General features: G+C 39.2%; 1 protein-coding gene across 1 annotated transcript in view; it reads right to left on the reverse strand.

Annotated features, from left to right (window-relative positions):
• evc.L (EvC ciliary complex subunit 1 L homeolog) overlaps window positions 1–24,337 on the reverse strand; it is a 65,783-nt gene that overhangs the window by 37,885 nt on the left and 3,561 nt on the right. The window contains exons 2-9 of the mRNA XM_018228579.2: window positions 21,728–21,838; window positions 16,176–16,259; window positions 13,501–13,733; window positions 12,363–12,447; window positions 10,846–10,944; window positions 4,171–4,308; window positions 3,343–3,501; window positions 505–721 (exon numbers count right to left, since the gene is read on the reverse strand). Of these exons, the coding sequence (XP_018084068.1) occupies window positions 505–721; window positions 3,343–3,501; window positions 4,171–4,308; window positions 10,846–10,944; window positions 12,363–12,447; window positions 13,501–13,733; window positions 16,176–16,259; window positions 21,728–21,838 (1,126 nt within the window). The remainder of the gene's footprint in view (window positions 1–504; window positions 722–3,342; window positions 3,502–4,170; window positions 4,309–10,845; window positions 10,945–12,362; window positions 12,448–13,500; window positions 13,734–16,175; window positions 16,260–21,727; window positions 21,839–24,337) is intronic.

Here is a 24,337-nt window from a genome sequence, read left to right on the forward strand (position 1 = left end):
CCCCTGTGACAAGTTTGAAGTCCTGGATCATTGCTGCTATTGACAAGCTGAAACTTGAGGCTGGTGCAATAAGTTCATTATATAAAATATGGCATTTTTAGACATATTAATTTTTAGGGGTTAGTTCTCCTTTATGGGTGGTTACCTCTCCCTTGGCAGGTTTCTCTATGCTGGAAAACTCAGACTTATTTATAAACAATGGGCAAATTTGCTCCTGGGCAGTAACCCATGGCAACCAATCAGTGATTTTTTTTTTTGTTAGCCAGCTGCAGGTTGAAAACTGAAAGCAACCATCTGATTGGTTGCCATGAGTTACAACCGAGGTTCAAATTTGCCCCCCCCCACGATCTGAATCTTTTATCTCCCCGTTAACTTGTGTTGGAGATTAAAGGAGACAAACCAAACCAAAAGCAAAAACAGGCCTGAATAATTACATTTTCACTGTTTTCACCATTAAATGGAACAGAAGGAGAATATGAAGCCAGAACCTGCTATCAGACTCACCTTTATTGTACTGCGACACTTCATCCCAGAATGCCTTGAACAGTTCCGTCAGGTGGTGCTCTTTTTGACTTGCCGAAATTTTTTTCTGGCTCTTTAAATTTTCCAGAGTTTTGGAAACCGCATTTAATCGACATTCACTTTCCTCCTGTATCTGATGTTTTAAGGAATCGACCACCTTTGCCATATGTTCCCAGCGAATCATTTTTTCCTGGACCTCCTACAAAACAGAGAGAGAGACTGCTGATGTAAACTCATTAAAATAAGCCAGCAAGCTCCCATCATAACTGTGACATACACAGAAACCATTTATTTTAGTGAATTTCATTAAAGGGGGTTTTCACCTTTAAATTAGCTTTTAGTATGATGTTGAGAGTGATATTCTGAGACAATTTACAATTAGTTTTAATTTTTCATGTTGTTTTTGGTTTTTCAGTTATCTTTTCGTTCAGCAGCTCTCCAGTTTGGAATTTTAGCAGCTATTGGGTTGCTAGGGTGTTCTTTAACTTAGCAGCCAGGCATTGATTTGAACAACTTAAATACAGATAATTAATCGTCTAAAACGAATGGTGTCTCCCCAGTCCAGCAGTCAAAGAATCGGAGAGCATGTAAAAATATATGTAAAGGTTTCCTAAAACACTCTGTATCAAACCGAAAGGTTTAAAATGGTTAGGGAATGAAAGAGTTAAAATTAACTGGAGGGGAGGACACATGAATGACAAGTGGATTCGCAGGTTAAAATCCTTATCCCCCCATGGTCTTAAAGGGATACTGCCATGGGAAAAAAAAATAATTTCAAAATGTATCAGTTAGTAGTGCTGCTCCAGCAGAATTCTGCACTGAAATCCATTTCTCAAAAGAGCAAACAGATTTATTTATATTCAATTTTGAAATCTGACATGGGGCTAGACATATTGTCAATTTCCCAGCTGCCCCAAGTCATGTGACTTGTGCTCTGATAAACTTCAATCACTCTTTACTGCTGTACTACAAGTTGAAGTGATATCACCCCCCTCCCTTTCAACCCCCCCCAGCAGCCAAACAAAAGAACAATGGGAAGGTAACCAGATAACAGCTCCCTAACACAAGATAACAGCTGCCTGGTAGATCTAAGAACAGCACTCAATAGCAAAATCCTATGTCCCACTGAGACTCCTTCAGTTACATTGAGAAGGAAAAACAGCAGCCTGCCAGAAAGCATTTCTCTCCTAAAGTGCAGGCACAAGTCACATGACCAGGGGCAGCTGGGAAATTGACAAAATGTCTAGCCCCATGTCAGATTTCAAAATTGAATATAAAAAAATCTGTTTGGTCTTTTGAGAAATGGATTTCAGTGCAGAATTCTGCTGGAGTAGCACTATTAACTGATGCGTTTTGAAAAAAAACACGTTTTCCGATGTCAGGATCCCTGTTGATTTTAATCTTAGAGCTTTTCTAACATAAGGATTTCCAGGTTACAATGTATTTTAAATAGGACACTTTGTATTAGTTACTATGTTGCAAGTAATATAATGTGATGTTTTTAAGAGACAAACCTACTGCTTGGGGGACAATAATGTTTTTATATTTGTGGGTAAAAGGAGCAACTATCCGGAATAGGGATGCACCGAATCCACTATTTGGGATTCGGCCGAATCCCGGAATCCTTGTTGAGAGATTCAGCCGAATACCGAACCGAATCTGAATTTGCATATGCAAATTAGGATCAGGAAAGGAAAAAGTGGAAAAATTCTTCCTTTGTGACGAAAAGTCACGTGATTTCCCTACCCGCCCCTAATTTACATATGCAAATTAGGATTCAGATTCAGTTCGGCCAGGCACAAGGATTCAGCCGAATCCGACAGAAAACGGCAGAATCCTGGCCGAATCCCAAACCGAATCCTGGATTTGGTGCATTCCTAATCCGAAAACAAGATACATCGCTCTTTGGAAGAAGCCAGACGGCGAAATGCGTCAGCGGTGAAATAGGAGTGTGGAAGCAGTGTGGAACAACAGAGATGTTAACAGACTCGGATCACCAGACGGATGCGCTGCATTGCTCTTAAACAATTTTAAAGAAGAAATGTTTGTGAGTGTAATTTTTACCATCTATTAAAACTGATTAAACTCTTCCACACATGTTGCTTCATTTTACCCACTAAGGATACAAGAAGATTATAAGCGAACCGGGACACCTACCAATCTTAAAGCCTTTCTTTAACTTACTTCTTGTAAGTATCATCACCTGCTAAACTCACTAGGAAATCGCATTGTGGGCTCTTGTGGAACTACAACTAGACACCAAGGGTGCAATTTCTACTTTTCAATACCCTTTGTTTATAGGGGATTGTATTCCACAGAATGCATATGTATTAAGGTGGCATGCAAAAAAAAATTTTGGGTGTGAACTTAGCACTTATAATAACTTTTAGAGTATATGTGGACATTTTACTCATAAGTACTACACTATATTTGTCTGTTTCTTCCCCCTCAATGGTTTCTACCTTTGAGGTATACAGCAATCCTATCTTGTAAAATTGATTTGAACGAGAGAGAGAATGGAATACGGACAGGATTGGGGCTGAAAAGAAAGAAAAGTAATAAAAAGTAACAATGACAATAAAATTGTAAGCTCACAGAGTAATTGAGGAAATGTGCTAAAATATGATTATTTCTCAATTATTTTAAATATAGGAAATGTGCTTCTTTGTTTAAGCAGTTTAAACAACATGTTTCATCATCTTAAGTTAATCATGTTTCCAGCAATTTATGGGGTAAGGCGCGACAGGCACTTTTGGAAGTTCCCCTTTAACTTTCACCCTCTATGGCACAAGGAAAGAAATGTTGATCCTCAGCATTTACCATTGCCTGTAACTCCTGTGACTCGCTCAGGATAGTTTCAAGCACAATCATTCTAGAGGTCAGGTCCATCATTATTCTTTCAGCTTCCGCATAGGTGCACTTGGCTTGGTCCAGCAAGAACTGATGCACTTTTTCTATTTGGATCCAGAAGCCTTCAGTCTGCAGGACAGCAAAGCATAGATAGAGTTAGTACCACTCCCCTCTCCCCCAATACTCATTTCCCTGCCCCTCTTGCAGTCCTTCATTATTCTTCATAGTGTCCTGCATAGTGCCTCCTGCTGTGCTGTTATTTTCTAGGATGTTTTATATTTATTTCAACTTTTTGTAGCCAAAATAAACCCGAATTCTCAATATCAAGGGACTGAACAACTAAAGAGGACACATATTGTTCAGATGATTTTTTATACACATTATATATTGATCCACACCAGTATTTGGCTAAAGTAAAACATTATGGATTTGGTGTGTCCCTAGTTATGACCTTCAATATTCAAACCAAATTTGTCCTCTTTATATCCCTTGTAAGTATTACCCCATTCATCTTCATGAAATGCTAGATGGACAGGAGCATATAGACCACTCCTATTTTCCACCAAAGTATCAGTAAAAACGTCTACGTGTTGCATATGTCTCAGGCTTAAAAGGGAAAGTATGTTTGGACCTTGCAAGATAGATGATTAAGATATCCAGCACACAATCTCCTCCTTTCACCCTTCGTTGTGACTGTTTTGTTAGCAGGAGTGCCTTATGCAGTGGGATTATCTGTGCACTGTTATCACTGAAAAACACATCTATACTACATACAACAAATTTATTCTGCACATATACATTTTGCATGAGATGATCGGAATATTCTCTCTCTCTTCTCTCGATGTCCTCCATCGTTTGGAACTCAGTACTGTGACCCCGACTCGTCTTGGAGTTGGTTACCCTTGAGAGATATCTCTCCTCAAGTTCTTCTAATTCCTTCAAAAACATACAAAATACATTTTGAGATGGACTGAACCATATATTGCCAGACATGGATATCAGTTAAAAAGTAAACACAAAGAAAAGGAAGACTCAGTTGTGTCCACAACCAGCAGTGCCAACAGTCCCACTTACTGTTCCAAGCCAGCTCAATATATGAAAGGAAAGATCTGAGTGCTATGGGTAACTGCATTGGTGTAATAAAGTACCGTTTTTTTAATTTTGATTTCTCTAAAAAGAAAAATTATGAGACGACTGTAGGTAATTATTTTACCTTTACCTTCCTAGCTTCTAAGAAGATGTTATTGATGTATCTTTATGTAGGGCTGGATTGGACTTTATGTAGGGCTGGATTGGAGCTTAAATAGAGATGGATTGGACTTTATGTAGGGGTGGATTGGACTTTATGTAGGGGTGGATTGGACTTTATGTAGGGGTGGACTGGACTTTATGTAGGGGTGGACTGGACTTTATGTAGGGGTGGATTGGACTTTATGTAGGGGTGGATTGGAGCTTATGTAGGGGTGGATTGGAGTTTATGTAGGGGGGGACTGGAGTTTAAGTAGGGGTGGATTGGACTTTATGTAGGGGTGGATTGGAGGTTATATAGGGGTGGATTGTAGTTTATAAAGGGGTGGATTGTAGTTTATGTAGGGATGGTTTGGAGTTTATGTAGGGGTGGTTTGGAGTTTATGTAGGGGTGGATTGGACTTTATGTAGGGTTGGATTGGACTTTATGTAGGGCTAGTTTGGACTTTATGTAGGGCTGGTTTGGACTTTATGTAGGGCTGGTTTGGACTTTATGTAGGGCTGGTTTGGAGTTTATATAGGGCTGGATTGGAGTTTATGTAGTGGTGGAATGGAGTTTATGTAGGGGTGGACTGGAGTTTATGTAGGGGTGGACTGGACTTTATGTAGGGGTGGATTGGACTTTATGTAGGGGTGGATTGGACTTTATGTAGGGGTGGATTGGACTTTATGTAGGGCTGGTTTGGACTTTATGTAGGGCTGGTTTGGACTTTATGTAGGGGTGGATTGGACTTTATGAAGGGGTGGATTGGAGTTTATAAAGGGGGGGATTGGAGTTTATGTAGGGGTGGATTGGAGTTTAAGTGGATTGGAGTTTATGAAAGGGTGGGTTTACAAAGCTGTGTTGCCTCACTGACTTTTATAGTTATACCAGGTCTGAGTTGGTGTAAAATATGATGGAATAAAGAAAGGCACACCTTTATAAACATTGCCTTTAGCTCAGTTTAAACTGATGATGTCCCTCTCTTTGATGGATGGCATAAATCATATGGAGAACACCACAGCTTTCATTTTAAATGGTGTGTTTTAAATAATTGTATAGGTGTGTCCTATAGTCAGGTTGCAGTGTCCAAAAGAACGGTGTTCATTCATGCAGACTGCATCAAGGGAATTTTCATTATGAACACAGTCGGGGTTTCTCTTTTTGTATGGATTCACATTATGGATTTCTTACGCTATGGTAAAATGACTAGCTAATTTACTGGCTTGTAGAAGTAGAAAAAGCCATAGGAGTTATCATAATTGAATGAGATCACTTATATTTGATAAAAGATGGATCAGACTGCCCTCTGACCAGATTGGGGTCCTGCATCTTTTCCTTGGGATCAATATAATATGGGTGCTTAAAAATGGCTCATTACATTTGAAGGACTTTCTAAGCAGAAGTCAGTAAGAAAATAGCCTTTGTTGAAAACAGGGAATACATTTTTCTCATCAGACTGCATCTGATCACTTGGATAACACTAGGTAGTCTAAATGGGAATTGTGAGCCTATTAAAACACTTTAATAACTGTGTTCGTATAGCAACCAAATGGGTTTTATTTGCAAGACATTGCACTTACTTTAACCCACAGTTAAGTTACCCTTCAGATATTGTTTTAATAAACATTTGGTACAGTTTTAAACAGAATTTATAGAACAGGGCCCCCTATCCAGTGCTTTGTCCACTGCTACAGAGACCAAAACCAAAGTTTAGGAAATTGTCTTTGAAAGCAAATGCAAGCCTTATCGATGAACAGCATACAAGAGTAAAATGAGGGTACAGGTATGGGATCAGTTACCCGGAAACCCATTATCCAGGAGGCTCTGCATTACAGGAAGGGCGTCTCCCATATAATCCATTTTATGCAAATAATCCACATTTTAAAAAAAAAAAGAAATTATTTCCTTTTTTCTCTGTAAAAATAAAACAGTAGCTTATACTTGATCCTAACTCAGATATAATTAATCCTTATTGGAAGCAAAACCAGCCCATTGGTTTATTTAATGTTTACATGATTTTCTAGTAGACTTTAGGTATGAAGATCCAAATTACAGAAAGATCCATCATCTGGAAAACCCCAGGGGGTATATTTATCAAAGCGTGAAGTTAGATATTGCTACAGTCCGCTAGAGTGAAATACCGCCTCTCTCCATTAATTTCTATGGGATTTTTAAAGGCGTATTTATCAAAAAGTGAACTTTCATTTTCACCCTTTGATACATACGCTTTTAAAAATCCCATAGAAATTAATGGAGAGAAGCGGTATTTCACTCTATGGACTGTGGTAATATCTAACTTCACGCTTTGATAAATATACCCCTAAGTCCCAAGTAGTGATGGGCGAATAAATTCGCCTGGCGCGAATTTCTGGCGAATCTCCGCATTTCGCTGCTGGCAAATTTTCACAGGAGTGTCGCAAATTTATTCGCCAGTGGTGAAACTCGGAAAAACGTGGAAAAAATTTTGGACGCACGTCCGAAAAGTCGATTGCGCGTCAACACTGTTCGGACTCCAATTGACTTTAACGCCGGTGTCAAAATTGCCGCAAGCAACTTTTCAGACGCGTGTAGTTTCACAAATTTTTGCGTCGTTCGCTGGAAATTCGTGATTTTTTCAGCAAATCGAAACAGGAGCGATTCGCCTATCACTAGTCCCAAGCATTTGGATAACAGGTCCAATACCTGAATTAGCATTTCTGGGAGATGCTGAATCCAAAAGGTATTTGATTTCGGACAGCATTGTCTTGAATATAGGATACTGCAGCCCATGGCAAATATAATAAATAAAGTAAAACATCAGTCAGCAGATTAAAAGCGTCCCTGCAAGTGACAAAACTATACTTCTTCATGGCTCCATGTCTAAAGAATCAAGGAAGATCCATGAAACCGATGTATGGAATTATACATCTTCAGATACAGTTGTATCTCTATTTATAAAAATATAGTGTTTCTCCTTAGACAAAGAACAGAACCATCAAGTGAACTGGGAACCTTCTACATGTGACAGTCAAGAAAAACAATATGGCAGTCCCCATTTGTGCATTTGGATACAGCACAATAACCTGTCCTCTTTCTTATCTTTTACTGTCCAAGCAAAATAAACCTCAGTTCTAGAAAAGTCAATCTCGTCAGTTTGAAAGCAAATTTGGAGAAATGTGTCACGTGGAGGCTGATACAGCGCCAGGTAATAATACTACAGAAGGCTTTGATCAAACCTGGCACCTCACATACGATTTCCTTGGGTGCCTTGACAGGGACCCCTGATAATATATTATTCTCCCTATCAGCCACTTTCTTTCTGTTTTCTCTTGGTTTATGTAGCCATTTTTTCACAGATTTTAATTTTATCCATTTTGCATGCATTACTGTTTTGATAAAGTGGCGTCGGCCCGTATAACTGACAGGACGGTTTCTATGAAAATTGATGAGAGCAGGCCGACTGAGAACTGGGCCGAGAAACTGAAAAGCAGTAAAATAACCCAGTACTCTCTGCTTACAAATATGCTTTGTTTTCTTTTAATTATATGGCAGGGAAAGCACCAAAATATACCACCTATTGCAGCCACTTAATCCACCGTTACAAGTCGTGTTAAATCAAGGAAAAGTAAAAACGAATTAGATTAAAATACCCAGCTTTGTGTCAGATCCAGTAACCCATAAAATCAATCGGATGATTGCTGTAAATTAAGTGAACTGTAAATGCTATCTTCTGGTTGGCACACGAATAGATAACTGCTTGTAAACCAGAGACAAAAATACATAAAACACATCGAGACTCAGTTATAAACACTGGGCAAATTTGCACCTGGGCAGTTACCCATGGCAACCAATCAAATTGTTGCATTCATTGTTTTACTTGCAGCTGGCTTTAAAAAGCTAATCACTGATAGGTTGCTATAGGTAACTGCACATGGGCAAATTTGCCCAGTGTTGATAAATGATCCCCATTATTGGGGCTCATTAATAAACACTGGGAAAATTTACACCTGGGCAGTAAAACGTAGCAACCAATCAGTGATTAGTTTTTTTCAATCAGCTGCAGGTTGAACACTGAAAGGAATCATCTGACTGGTTGCCATGGGTTACTGCCCAAGAGCAAATTTGCCCAATGTTTATAAATTAACCCCCGGGCCCCGATTCTTTATAAACAACATATTTTCTGACTTTTTTCATTTCAAGCCCCCCTTTAAAGGTTGTTGAGGCCCCAAGGCTTGTGAAACAAGGTTCCAGATACAGCAAACTTCAATACTGCCAAAAATACTTATGGCAAAAAGTAAATTTTTAGCCCAAATCTACTTCTAGTTGGCATTCCAAAGTATCTAGGAGAGAAAATAGAAATTCACCCTAAATCTCACCTAACTGACCTTTATGCTGGGCCCCTTAGTTCAAAACAAGGTTACAAATATATAGAAACACTTGTGTAACAGTCACCCTACTAAAGGTATGGGATCTGTTATCCGGAAACCCATTATCCAAAAAGCCGTCTACCATAGACCCAGTTTTATCCAAATAATCCAAATTTTTCAAAATTATCATCATCATCCTCATTTATTTATATAGCACCGACAAGATACGCAGTGCTTTACCTTAGTTATAACAAACAGGGAATAAATGGTGGATAACAAACAATGGTTACAGAGTACAACAGGATTAGAGGGCCCTAAAAATTCAAGTTTACAAAGTAAAGGTTAGGGTACAATAGAGACATTGGGATTTTAGAAACAATTTTGTGATTTATGATACAGCAATGATTTCCTTTTTCTCAGTAATAATAAAACAGTAGCTTGTACTTGATCCAAATGAAGATATAATTAATCCTTATGGGAAGCAAAACCAGCCTATTGGGTTTATTTAATGTTTATATGATTTCAAGTAGACATAAGGCATGAAGATCCAAATTACAGAAAGATCCGTTATCCGGAAAACTCCAGGTCCTGAGCATTCTGGATAACAGGTCCCATACCTGTATAGCCTTAGGCTTACCCCGAGCAGCAGATATGCACCTTCCCCAAATCTCACCCTAACTGACCTTTACGCTGGGCCCCTTGGCTGATAACAAAGTTACAGATATAGAGAAACACAGGGGTACAGTCACCCTGCTATAATCTCAGAGGTACCCAGGGCACAAATAAGTACTCACCAAAATTTCACCCTAATTGGCCTTTTGGCTGGGCCCCACCAGGTAAGACTCTAGGCCCCTTAGGGGGTCAGATCAACGGTGTGTGGAAAATGGAGAGACAGGACAGTATATTGTACAGACTATGGCACATACAACTTTCAGCTATCTCAGAAAAGCAGTGTTTGCATCATACTAATGGTAAATTAGTGAATTTACATTTTAAAAGGGTAGCACTCCTTAAAATGGCCTTTAAGTATGATGTGGATTGTGGTATTCTAAGGCAAGTTGCATTCATTTTCTTATTGCTGTTTAAAGGGTGGTTCACCTTTGAGATACATTTTATTATGTTATAGAATGCCCAATTCCTAGCAACTTTGCATTGGTCTTCACTATTTAAATCAGGGGTTCCCAACCGCCGGGCCACGGGCAAGAACCAGGCCACGGACAGTCTTGAACTGGGCCGCGAGCCTAGCTACCAATTAACCCAGTGTGCCGAATCGTACACCGGCACGCCAAATTGGACGCCAACCCCCCCCATACCCCCTTCCGACCCCCTCCTGACTCCCTCGCTCCCCCCACCCGTCCTTGCAAAAAAATTTGGCTCTACACTGGTCCCCAGACAAAAACAGGTTGGGGACCGCTGATTTAAATTGTATAACTTTTGGGATCACTGACCCCATCTAAAAAAAACCCAAATACTCTGTAAGGCTACAAATGTGTTTTTATTGCTACATTTTATTATTTATCTTTCAATCTTTTTTATCTTTCTTTTCAGGTCCTCTTCTTTTCATATTACAGTCTCTTATTCAAATGAATGCCTGGTCACTAAGGTAATTTGGACCCTAGCAAACCAGAATGCTGAAATTGCAAACTGAAGAGCTGCTGAATAAAAAGCTAAATAACTCAAAAACCTTCAATAATAAAAGCAATGAAAATCAATTGCAAATTGTCTCAGAATATCACTCTCTACATCATACTAATAGTTAATTCAAAGGTGAACCATCCCATTCAACATTTTCGCTAGGCAGCTGTCAGGCTTGGAATGTTCACAGCTTACTAAAAGTTTATTCAAAGTCAAACTTCTATTTTTTGACTGTTTTAAGAAAAAAAAAAAGATCCTTACGGCTTCCTGTGCGGAGAGTATATTTCTGAACGTTTCCCTGTCTATCTTCTTTTTCAGCAACAGGTCGGTCAGGTTTATCCGCAGAATCTGTACAAACATCTGTATAAACAGCATCATAAGAAAGAGAAATCAATCAGGAAGCAAATAATAGTGGCGTAACTAGGTATTACTGGGCCCCACAGTATAATAAAATTTACAATAGATGGGTGTATACATCAAACATACAGATTACATACAAATATTGACCAATACAAGCAGTAACAGGTCCTGCTCAATAAAGCTTACAATCTAAAAGCGATAGATAAGAATAATTGCCCACAGTGGCTCTGATGGAACAGGTATGTGATCCATTACCCTGAAACGAGTTATCCAGAAAGATTCCAATTACGGTAAAGCCACCTCCCATTTAGTCTATTTTAATCCAATAAGGTTTAAAAATGATTTATTTCTTCTCTATAATAACAATAAAACATCTAAGATATAATTCATCCTTATTGGAGGTAAAACTATTCTGTTGGGTTTATTTATTCTTTAAATGATTCTTTAGTAGATTTAAGATATGGAGATCTAAAATGAGGCAAGATTCCTTATCTGCAAAAGCCCATTCTGGATAACAGGTCCCATACCTGTACAAGAAATGACACACACTACCTGTGATTTTCAGCTCTTAGTTTACAGTAAAAAAAGGGAGAATATACAGAAGAGTAACTCAATAATTAGGGTGCATTTCTTTAAGAATAACATTTGGCAGGACTAAGTGTGTAGCCTGAATAAATCCACCAACACCTTCTTTACTATGGAATTCCTTTTCAAGTGATTGGGTCTACGCTTTGTGTACAGTTCCAAGAATAAGTCCTTTGAGCAGGCGCCAAGATCACACACACACACCGAGCATACGAGTGAGATATTCTTTTAGACTGAACTCTTTTATGTGCCGTGTCAGCCATAGAGCGTCTCCCTCCTGACTGCACTGGAATAAAACATGCGGCATTGGCATGGCAGCCTCATTGTGCACAGACTCTTGTGAGTAGTCCAGATAAACAAGTCCCTGAATAATCTGCACAATGGACAATATTAGAGCCAGGGACAAAAAACAAAGTTTCCTACTACATGTAGTTTAAATTGCATGACCTCGTGTGCCCATCTTTGTATGAAAACCATTAATTTTCCATTGAAAACTATTTTATAAGATGGACAACTGAAAGTTCTATTTACATAAAAAAATTGCATTTGTGGTTGAAAAAATGGCATACAAGTATGATACGTCTATGATACCCCCAAATAATCAGAGCAGCTCCAGACACATTATGAAAAGAAGCAGGACAGATGCAACTATACAAAAGTGCAAGGAGCATGTTTGTTGCATTTGTAAATTAAATTAGAAGTTAAGAAATTACTATATCTGCCAGCCCTTATAAAGCTTTTATTAAGCTCTTATTACCTGTTACTATGTTTACACCCTAATTCCTAGAAAGTTCTATTCAATAGGGGAGAAAGAAATTAGACTTTGTACTTACAGAATGCTGCTCTCTCATCAGTTCTGTGTCGAGAATCGGTAAACTCTGTAGGCACAGACTATAGAGACACAACCTGACATCACAACTAAGGAGAACAAATAAAGAAAAATCATGTAGAATCCTGATTTTCTCTGGCACATTCTTTAATAGTAAATCATTCAGCGTTGCTCTGGATGCACATTATACAAGTTCAAATAAAGTTGGAGGCTCAGAGAGGGTGTAGGGCAGTTTGCTGTTACTTTATGTCATGTCTGTGATTCCAGGACCATGCATATGTTTACAGTATTACATACAGATCATATGCGGACAATTTATCAGGAGCAACTCTGCATAAGGGGGATAGAAAATGTTAAAAAGGCTGAACATCCAATGGAAGCACATGTAGCAGTGATCCAGGGCAGCACTGGGAGATGTCAATGTTCATAGACAAAAACCTCATTGGACATTATAGTCCCAGTTGGCACTAAACAGTATTCCAGTTTTTTGGACTTTTTGAAGCACCAGTTTGAGGTCAAACATATGATCAGGGCTCATGACACTGTTATAGCATTGCTGTGTAAACCTTTCACTAGTAATTTCTAGAATATCTTGGTCACACAAACTGACCTTCAGCTGGGTTTCCAAAGTTATCTAGCAAAGCAAATATCACCCTAAATGTTCTTTGGAATCAACTCCACCTCCAACCCCAACCACTGTTCCAGTTACCCCCAGCACGACTAGTCTCAGTTTGCAAACCACAAAAATATAAATAATATAATATTAGAGTGATGAAGTAGCATACTGAGCATAAAGGAAAAAGCTCCCCCATAAGTATTCTCTCAGACAGCAGAATAGGGAAGAAAAATATTTTTTTAAGGAAAGCTTTCACTTGTTTCCCTTGTATGAATTATTCCAGAGAGAAAGAGGAAACTGAGCATTGATCAATTAAAGCAAGGCAAAAGTGCTCAAGCAATATTAGAGAGCTGAATTAAAGAATTGAGCTATAAAACTCTTGGAAGAAATCAAGCAGAGCAGGAGATAAAGCTAGGCATAGAGATGGATATCTAGATGAGAGCAGAACAGGAGAATTGAAAGCTGAAACTTAAAGTTGATCAAGCTGAGCACCAATAGCACTTGTTCTGCCAACGAGTTTCCTCACCTGTTGGAGGTTAAGACTTCCAGAAAGCTGTTAACTCTGGGGAACGTTCTCTCGTAGAACCTGTCTTCACTTGTGATGGAATGAATAGTGGTGGATGAACTGCAGTCCTCCTTTTCTCCATGGCTCAGAGACTCTGTACTGCTATAGGCAGAACCTTCAAACATTTGGTTCGGTAATGGTGTCTGCTTATGGCTTTCGTGCAGCGAAGGGTTAGACGCTCCGTCCGCTAAAGGCTGTGAATAAAAGCAGAAAATATTTTTTTTTTGCTTCTGGATTTGCTGTGAGGGCCATTGGTGCAGAAATACAACCCTTGGTTTAGGAGATATATTAAGTCAATATTTTACAATTGCAATAGTTTTACAATAGTGTGATATGTTGCTTCTATCCAAAAAATACAAAATAAAATTTTGGCCTTAATGTCCTCTTTTTTAAGCTAAACTGCAGCTACATCTGCTGGCTGGGGGTGGGGTGCTTGCCTTCTTCTGAATCAATGTGTAGTTACTGAACAAGAAGGATCCATTCTCATGAGTGATCTCCTCATCTGAGAAAATTATACCACTTTAATACCGGCAGCTTTTAAATGCCATGGGATAGTCTTAAATGTCATTTGTAAGGTCCCCCTACATTTGCTGCCAGTTAACTAGCTGAGACTCAACATTGAACATGACATTTACTTGTCTCTCAGGATGTCCTTTATGGCTTATATTAGTACTGAACATCAAACAGCAGAGCAATGGCTGCTATATGACACTTCCATCCATCGGAGCTGGAACATTTTCTCATGCCCTTATGTCATGACCACAGCCTATGGCTCATAGCCACAACCCTACTTGATCTTAACTGAGTACAGCTAGGACTGTCCCACCTAAATATTAACAAATATGAAGTTTATATATATTCATATAACCAGACTTATCCCAGACTGTTATTTATAACTACTGCTGTAGACATTATAGACAAATAGCAGGGGACCTTTTTACCCATAAAGTGGATCACCGTACCAGAGGCCTCCCCTTTAGACTAGAAGAAAAGAACTTTCATTTGAAGCAACGTAGGGGGTTCTTCACAATCAGGACAGTGAGGTTGTGGAATGCATTCAGTTAATGCCTTTAAGAATGGCTTGGATGATTTCTTGGACAGACATAATATCAAAGGCTATTGTGATACTAAACTCTATAGTTAGTATAGGTATGGGTATATAGAATTTATGTGAAAGTGGGGAGGGGTGTGTGTATGGATGCTGGGTTTTCATTTGGAGGGGTTGAACTTGATGGACTTTGTCTTTTTTCAACCCAATTTAACTATGAAACTATCATGCAGAATTCTTAGGTAAAGTGAGGAGGCTCCATCTGTACTTGATGAATTTCCTAGAACATGTTAAGACCCCCTTACATGTGTCAAGTTCTATCTGTTTAGAACATCTAAACCTTACCCAGAGCTAACTTCATAAGATACAGCCATGCTGAGCAAAGATAGTCACCTGTGAGGCCCACTTCTATTGCTTTCTGGTGTGGTTGAAGGACCTTTGGAATTTCGTGGTTAAAAAGGAGGGGTCTAGCCATTGTAGGAAGGCATAGGGTCTCAATATGAAAAAAACATCCCATCACATGCCAACTCTTTGCCCCTCCAGCTGTTACTACTATAAGTTCCAAGAACCCACCCATTTCTATAGTATGTAGAGGGGTTTAACAAACTCAAGAGGAACACGGGCAAGACATCTTTCACACAATCACTGAAAATTATGATTTTAATAATATTTCACACTCACATGCTTATTTGTAGGTGAGGCCTGAGAACTGCATATAGATTAATGGGAGTGTTTATATAAAATATATCTGGAACGGTCTAATTCCTATGACGGACGAATGGCTAGTGTCAGAGGGTTGATATTTGTTACCCCCGCCCTCTATGATGCCATAACGCTATAGGGCCCAAGGCAGGATGGACTATAAGGGCTAATGGTCAACTGGGGACAATGGTCACTCATATAACTTATACTAGGCCATACAAATAAATGATCTCCACTCTGTTACTTAGATTCCAGAGTGTCAGCATGTCTCTTATGCCCTTTTGCAAAAGTGTTACTCAGTAGCTGTCTGTACCACAATGGCTATGTTTAGCCAACAGATGTTTACGAGGCTGTGGACAGTTGGAACCAGAAAACTCTTATGTTGCAAAACTGCACATCTTACAGGAATGTATAAATGTACAGTATATGTCAGTAAGTCTCCTCGCCAGACCATGTATGATATTTCCATGTACCAACTACTGTAAATGCCTTCTGAAAGCTATATAACGCTTGGACCAAGAGGTGTGTCTTTGGTGAGTCCTTGGCTGACATTCCGTGTGTTACTCCAACAGCTTACCCAGACAAAACTGTTATGTTGTATTCTGTACAAATAAATTGCCTGACTGTTACTAAAGGTTTTCCTTTAATGAGTTTTGTCTTACACGAGGTCAAAATGGTACTACTAAAAATACCATCAGGAGCCAATGCAAAATTTTGGGTAAGGAGAGCAAATTCTGCTCTGGGTCACTCTTTTCTTCTAATAAAGCAAAACATTAGACTTGACAAAAAGTAAATTCTTTTGTGATGTCCTCCTGTTATATGTTCCACAACGTTCAATCCATGAACACATACAATAAAATGAACACCACCACGATTAAATTCTTACCCTAAACTTCTGATTGATGGGATAAACCACCTTAGCCTTCAGCGCAAAGGCAGCAACCCCATTGCTCGGGAATGGATTATCCTCCTGTGAAGAGATAGCAAGAGAGACATTGTTGCAGCAGAGCTTAATACTTGAAAGCGCCCAAGCAAATATTCTAGGAACGCTCTTAGCTATGGCTAAAATCCATCTTACCAAGCACCTTACATAAAGAAAGCAGCAACGGAATACACTGGGGTTTATTTTTAGAGAATGCATAATATATCCAAATGCACCGGTGGGGAAAGCTAGATAAATAAACCATGGATCATTATCCAATTTATTCACACAAATAAAGCCCAGCGGAGCACAAAGTTATTACGTTGACAAAAAAGCTGTTCCTCAATTAATTCTGCTTGTGATGCTGCTCTTTGCTTCTCATTAGGGCTGAGATTTAGAGGCAGCTATTCTTCCAGGTGTGTGTGCTAAAAGAGCAACCGTTATCCAGCATTCATGATAACTTCCAGCCTAGAAATATGATTTTTTTTAAATTTACGTTTATCAAAGTTTTATTAACACACACCAGTGAGGGAGAATTGTAATAACGGACTGTGAAAAAATCACAACATCAATGGCCTGCCCATACTACAGAAATAAACCTTAAGTCTCTGTTCAGAACTGCTACAAATATGTCATTGGTACATAGATGGAATGGTTTTTGTGCTCTGCCAGTATTCCTACAGAGGAACAACGCTGTGAGTGTATTCTGCTGTTGTGAATAACTTACTATGTTTTTTAGAATTATAGTTTTGATGTATCTTGTTAATTATGACTAACTTGCTATGAGTATATGCTCTTAGATGCCTATGCCCTTTTTTGTACAGTTTTTAACGTCCCTTTCTATTCTATTGGTTAATTAACATACTTTGGTGATTGGTGTGTTTGGGGTACATAGTAGTTTACCAATCTGTTTTGTTTAGCCTATGATTAAAGGGCATGTAAAGGCAAAAAAAATTAAATCCCATTTTTACTTTCTTTAATGAAAAAGAAACCTATCTCCAATATGCTTTAATTAAAAAATGTGTACCGTTTTTATAAGAAACCTGACTATATGCAGTGAAATTCTCCCTTCATTTACTGCTGTGGATAGGAATTGTCAGACAGTCCGTAACTGCTGAGCAGGGAAACAATCATACTTATGAACAGCAGGGGGAGCCCCCGCCTTACTTCCCAGCCATGCAGAACTCAAGCAACTTCGTTTATGACGATCCCTAAGCAGCCCAGACCACACTGAGCATGTGCACAGTCTTAGTCTTGCAAAGATGTATAACAAAGTTACAAGATGGTGACCCCCTGTAGCCAACTTTGAAAGCATAAATTATATGTTTGATTAGGCTTGTGGTGCAGTAAGTTCATGTTTATATTTAGTATACAAAATACAGCATTTCTAGCCTTATTCTATTTTAGACTTTACATGCCCTTTAAGTGCCCAAGTGCATGAAATGCATAAGGCTATGCATTAGTGATGCACCAAATCTACTATTTTGGATTCGGCCGACCCCCCCAATCCTTCGCAAAAGATTCAGCGGAATACTGAACCGAATCCTAATTTGCATATGCAAATTAGGGGTTGGAAGGCTGAAAAAATTGTTGACTTCGTTGTTTTGTGTCAAAAAGTCACGCGATTTCCCTGCCCGACCCTAATTTGCACATGCAAATTAGGATTCGGATTGGCCAGGCAGAATCCTGCTGAAAAAGGCTGAATCCCGAACCGAACCCTGGATTTGGTGCATCCCTACTATGTATTAATCTACTTTCTAGCCTGAAATAAAGTTCTCAGTTCTTTTACAAGTCTGTTTGTGGGATCTGTGAGTGGCTGCCATTTTCTGTTTGGTTGAATACCTCCGCCTTGAGTTGTAGCCTGGGGCAAGTGCACCCAGACCCTACATATTACTGGTGAAATTACAATCTTACACTGGGAATCTTTCTCTTTAATGTAACATCATTGGCCTGCCCATACTACAGAAAGAAACCTAAAGTCTCTGTTCAGAACTGCCACAAATATGTCATTGGTACATGGATGAAATGATTTTTGTGCTCTGCCAGTATTCCTACAGAGGAACAACACCAGAAAGTAATTCATTACATGTACTATTTGTAAATTTTAATGGTATTGCATCTGTCAACCATATGGCTTAACAATCGTTTCCTCGAAGGCCTGCACATTAAAAATTCCTTTATTGCTCCTCTACAGGTGACAGCTGCTCACACTCGGTATTTTGTTTTTTCTAAATTTTAAATATTCAGCAAACAAAGAAGGACATCTTGGTACTCATAACCGGTTTGTGACCTGCTTCTTTATAATAATAAAGTCACCCAAGATGGGAGTGTTGTGCAGCGCAACAGGAGCGGTGGTCATCTGATTTTTCAGTTCAGTTCATGACCCCCCTCCTTCCCTTTCCCCTTTGGAGGTCTAACTTTTGGTCAGGGTTTCCCACAGTTCATAACAAATTTACAGTTACCAGTCTTTTAGCTATAGTGGCAAGATTATCTAACAAGATTAACCTTCCTGAACTTGAAGTTGGGTTTTCTAATGTACCTAGCAGAGCGATATCTCCCCAAATCTTACCCAAATAAGCCTTCAGGCTCAGCCCTACAATTTGAAATGCACCGGGCCAGAAAAATTGCACTCCATGTCGCTTGTATGAAAACGTGAATGGGGATTGTTCACCTTTACGTTAGCTTTTAGTATGTTATAGGATAGCTAATTCTAAGCACCTTTACAATTGAATTATTTCCCTTCTTCTTCTAATTATTTCCAGCTTTCAAATGGGGGGTCATTGAGCCATCTAAAAAAATGCTGTGTACGGCTAATTTTTTTATTATTCATCTTTCTATTCAGTCCTCTCCTATTCATATTCCAGTCTCTTATTCAAATCAATGCATGGTTGATTTGGTAATTAGAACCCTAGCAACCAGATTATTAAAATTGCAAACTGGAGAGCTCCTGAATAAAAGGCTAAATAACTAAAAAAAACTAATAATAAAAAAATAAAAACCAATTGCAAATTGTCTCAGAATATTGCTCTCTACATTATAATCAATGTTCATTGACTATAAGTAAACGGTTCATTATTAGATTTATTTTTCCAGTACAGCATTACACAGTGTACACACTGCCATAATCAAAGAGTACTTTAATTTACTCATTTGTAATCTAGTAAATCGTTTAGGTGGCATCACCAAATAAAAACGAGATTTTATTTTCCTTTCTGTGCATTTAGCCACAGCAAGTTGTATAGGTGTGCCTCATTGTATAGCTTTGTTCTTTGATTTGAAAATCTGCTTGTTTAATATGAAAAAAACAATAAAAACATTTAAACAGGAAGAGTACTGGCTCTTCTCTTAAAAGAGACATATTATGTAAAAAACAAGAATGTACCAGTGCATTATGGGGATCTCAAATAAAGGGGTTAATTTTGAAGACAATATTAATCTACAGCTAAAAGTAAAACTATATTATACATTACTACATACAAAATTAGAGTTTATTTTATTTATCATTTAGAGTTAGGTCCATAAATCTTTGGACAGAGACAACTTTTTTCTAATTTTGATTCTGTACATGACCACAATGAATTGTAAATGAAACAACTCAGATGCAGTTGAACTGCAGACTTTCAGCTTTAATTCAGTGAGTTGAACAAAAAGATTGCATAAAAATGTGAGGAGCTAAAGATTAGCACAATCACTTCATTTCAGGGGCTCAAAAGTAATCCGCTATTTCATGGGCAGGTGTGGGCAATTCCTTCGTTATGTCATTATCAATTAAGCAGATAAAAGCTCTGGAGTTGATTTGAAGGGGGGGGGGTGCGTGTATGTGGAAGATTTTGCTGTGAACAGACAACATGCGGTGAAAGAAGCTCTCAATGCAGGTGAAACAAGCCATCCTTAAGCTGCAAAAACAGAAAAAAACCTATCCGAGATATTGCTACAATATTAGGAGTGGCAAAATCTACAGTTTGGTGCATCCCGAGAAAGAAAGAAAGCACTGGTGAACTCAGCAACGCAAAAGACCTGGATGCCCACGGAAGACAACAGTGGTGGATGATCTCAGAATCATTTCCATGATGAAGAGAAACCCCTTCAGCCAAACAAGTGAACAACACTCTCCAGGAGGTCGGTGTATCCATATCCAAGTCTACCATAAAGAGAAGACTGCATGAAAGTAAATACAGAGGGTGCACTGCAAGGTGCAAGCCACTCATAAGCATCCAAAGCATAGCACATGATGTATAAAACATTTGGGAGACAGTGTGATGGCTTGGGCGTGCATGGCTGCCAGTGGCACTGGGACACTAGTGTTTATCCATCATGTGACACAGGACAGAAGCACAAGAATGAATTCTGAGCTGTTCAGAGACACTTCTGCTCAAATCCATCTAAATCCAGTCAAATTGATTGGGAGGTGTTTCATAATGACCCAAAACATACAGGCAAAGCAACCCAGGAGTTTATTAAAGCAAATAAGTGGAATACTGTTGAATGGCCAAATTAGTCACCTGATCTGAACCCAATTGAGCTGCATTTCACTTGTTGAAGACTAAACTTGGGACACAAAGGCCCACAAACAGCAAGTGAAAGCCGCAGCAGTAAAGGCCTGGCAGATCATTACAAAGGAGGGAACCCAGAATCTGGTGATGTCCATGAGTTCAAGACTTCAGGCTGTCATTGCCAGCAAAGGGTTTTCAACCAAGTATTAGAAATGAACATTTTATTTTCAGTTTTTTGATTTGTCCAATTTCTTTTCAGCCCCTGCAATGAAGTGATTGTGTTAAAAAAAGACTTTAGTTCCTCAAATTTTTATAGGGATGCAACAAATAAACTATTTTGGATTCGGCCGAACCCCCGAATCCTTCGGGAAAAATTTTGCCGAATAATGAACCGAATCCGAATTTGCATATGCAAATTAGGGCTGGGAAGAGGAAAACATTTTTTACTTCCTTGTTTTGTGACAAAAAGTTATGAGATTTCCCTCCCCGCCCCTAATTTGCAATTTGCATATGCAAATTAGGATTCGGTTCAGCCAGGCAGAAGGATTCGGCCGAATCCTGCTGAAAAAGGCCGAATCCCGAACCGAATCCTGGATTCGGTGCATCCCTACATTTTTATGCAATCTTTTTGTTCAACCCACTGAATTAAAGCTGAAAGTCTGCAGTTCAACTGCATCTGAGTTGTTTCATTTAAAATTCATTGTGGTAATGTACAGAACCAAAAATTAGAAAAAAGTTGTTGTCTCTGTCCAAAGATGTATGGGCCTAACTGTAGGTCTCCTTTAATTACCCAAATAAAACCCAGATCTCAAAGTACAAGAGACTAGTGAGAAATTCTTGTTTCGCTTGACCTGATTGGCTACAGGTTGGTTCTATGCCTAGAACCATTGAGCCAGTCCTTCTCCTTATGCTCTGATTGGCTACAAACATACACAAAGTAAAAAGGCCTTTATAACAGGGGCTTGCCCCCCATGAAACAAATGTCAAATGAAAGTAAGCAGATAGGGAATGTGTCATACATACCTCAAATGATTTTCTTTTCATGGGATGGATTGCATTCTTAGAGTCTGTCCTACAGTCTTGTCTTATTCTATCAGAGTTGCTGTTTTCAAGAACAACCCCAGGCTCCTTTTTCTTCATTTCAACAAAAAAATACACAAGTCATTTTAAGAGATACAGTATAGACATGTCTCAGATTCGCATCACCAGAGTTCCCTCTAAACTACAAATAATCTGGCCTGCAGAGGTTGCTTATAATGAAAGATAGAGGATGTTTATGTAAATATTGCAGAGACTTTAGAAGTATATTGTGGAAGAAAAACAATATTTACACTGCAACATATTTGCCTTCAGTTCAATGAAAACTGACCATTAGCCACTACTGATGAATAACAGCAAGCGTTACTATGGCGGAAGTTTGTTTGTGAAGGAATTAGCCGATCCCTATAAAGATAAACTCGTTTGCCCCCGGGAGATGCTTTCTAGCCCTAAACGGCTTCTGTGACATTCCATTGCTGTATGTGGAGCTGGTGTCACCTTGGCTACAAAACACACGCGGCTCTTGGTGGAAGTGAAGGGTCTATTATTCCCTTAAGCACATTACAGGTGACAATGTGAATTATCCCTGCTGCTAAAGGTTACACAAACAGGCTGACATTCCTATTTGTAGTGAAGCGGGAGATGTAACAACATCACTACTGCAACAACAAGTCACTGCTTCAGCCTCATTATGTGCCAGTGATCGGATATGACTGCACGTGGGCGATAGCCGGGGGACCGTCACCTCTGCAGTGACTCTTGCACAGTGCATGCCTGTACCCTAACCTGAACAGGGTGTTAACTCACTATCAGGAGATAGGAAGGGCAGTTAGCCACATTAATACGAAATATATTTCAGAGGTGGTCATACCTTTGTTTCCTGGGCCACCATCAGTAATCATAGAACCCCGTACTACTAAATTAGCAGGATCCTCCCTGTAGGCCACAAATATTAGTCCACCATTAACCTGGACCCCTTTTGTGGTGGGCCCTGCCAACAAGTAAAATAAGGAACCAATCAAAAACAAAATAGCCCTGCCTGAACCATGCCCCAATTATGCCAAAACTCCTCCCATGAGCTACCCTTACTCTGCCTACTCCCCACATGCCTTGATACTTTCACTAATCACGTCTCCCATCTTGGGGTTCCCCCCTGACAGGAGCCCCCTGACTGTAGCACTCTGTACCCCCTGACCAAGGCACTGTTTGTATCTAATGTAACGTTACTGGTGCCAAAATCATGCTTTCGACGGGGCTCCCCAAATGACATCATAAAACGAAGTACAGATATTGGATCCGTTATCTGGAAACCCGTTATTCAGAAAGTTCCGAATTACAGGAAGGCATTTTTTCATACGTTGCATTTGAAACAAATAATTAAAACTTTTGAAAATGATTACCTATATCTCTGTAATAAAAAAACAGTACTTTGTTCTTGATCCCAACTAAGTTATAATTAATCCTTATTGGAAGAAAAATCGGCCTATTGGGTTTATTTAATGTTTACATGATTATTTAGTAGCTTTCAGGTATGGAGACCTAAATTACCAAAAGACCCCTTATCCAGAAAAGCCCAGGTCCCAAGCAGTCTGGAGAACAGGTCCCATACCTGTACTGACTTTGAACAGGCAGAAGGGCAACACCAATTCACTTCACCAGCAACATCTCACCAAGGGGCAAATTCACTAAGCGCCTAACGCTAGCGTGAATTCGGCAGCGTTGGGCATTTTCGTTACTTTGCCGATTCACTAACGGACGCTGGTGTAATTTTGCTAGTGTTACTTCGCACCCTTACGTCTGGCAAAGTTGCGCAACGGATGTAACTACGCAAATTCACTAACGTGCGCATTGTACTGAACGCTACCTTTTACACCAGACTTCCTTCGCCACCTCAGACCAGACGAAGTGCAATAGAGTAGATAGGGATTGCATCAAAAAAAGTTCAAATTTTTTCTAAGTCCCAAAAAACGCTGGCGTTTTTTCTTTATTATGGGTGATAGGCTGAAAAAGATCGAATTTTTTTTGGGGGCTACTCTCCTTCCTCCCTACATTTCCTAACTCATGGCAACTTAACTATACAGTGGGCACATGTGTAGGGCAAAATAAACATTTTATTTGCTGTTTTGAAGGTTTCCCGGGCTTGTGTAGTGATGCTACATATACCTCCATTGTAACTTCAATTTGGCGCCGTATGCAAATTAACCATCGCTAGCGTAACTTCGATTTGCTTGGCGAATTAACGCTAGCGCAACTTTGCAACCTTACCCTACCCCTGAGCGCAACTTCGGATTTTAGTGAATTTGCGGAGCGCTGGCGAAAATACGCCTGGCGAAGTGCAGCGTAGCGGACGCTGGCGCAACTGCGAATCTTAGTGAATGTCCCACCAAGTCTTTTACTGTCAAAAGCCAGGAATCCATATAGGCCGGGAAATCCCACAAATACAGATTATGTGCTTCCCTTCCCTTGTTTCTTTTACTTGTGCTGAGCAGTATGATGAATTTTTATAATACACTCTGACTCAAATAAAGAGTATTTATTAAATGAGAAAAAGGGGGTTATAAAAAAAATACAACACCAAAATAAATATCATCATTA

The sequence above is a fragment of the Xenopus laevis genome, chromosome 1L (genome assembly GCF_017654675.1).
Source record: "Xenopus laevis strain J_2021 chromosome 1L, Xenopus_laevis_v10.1, whole genome shotgun sequence".
Classification (NCBI taxonomy): Eukaryota; Metazoa; Chordata; class Amphibia; order Anura; family Pipidae; genus Xenopus; species Xenopus laevis.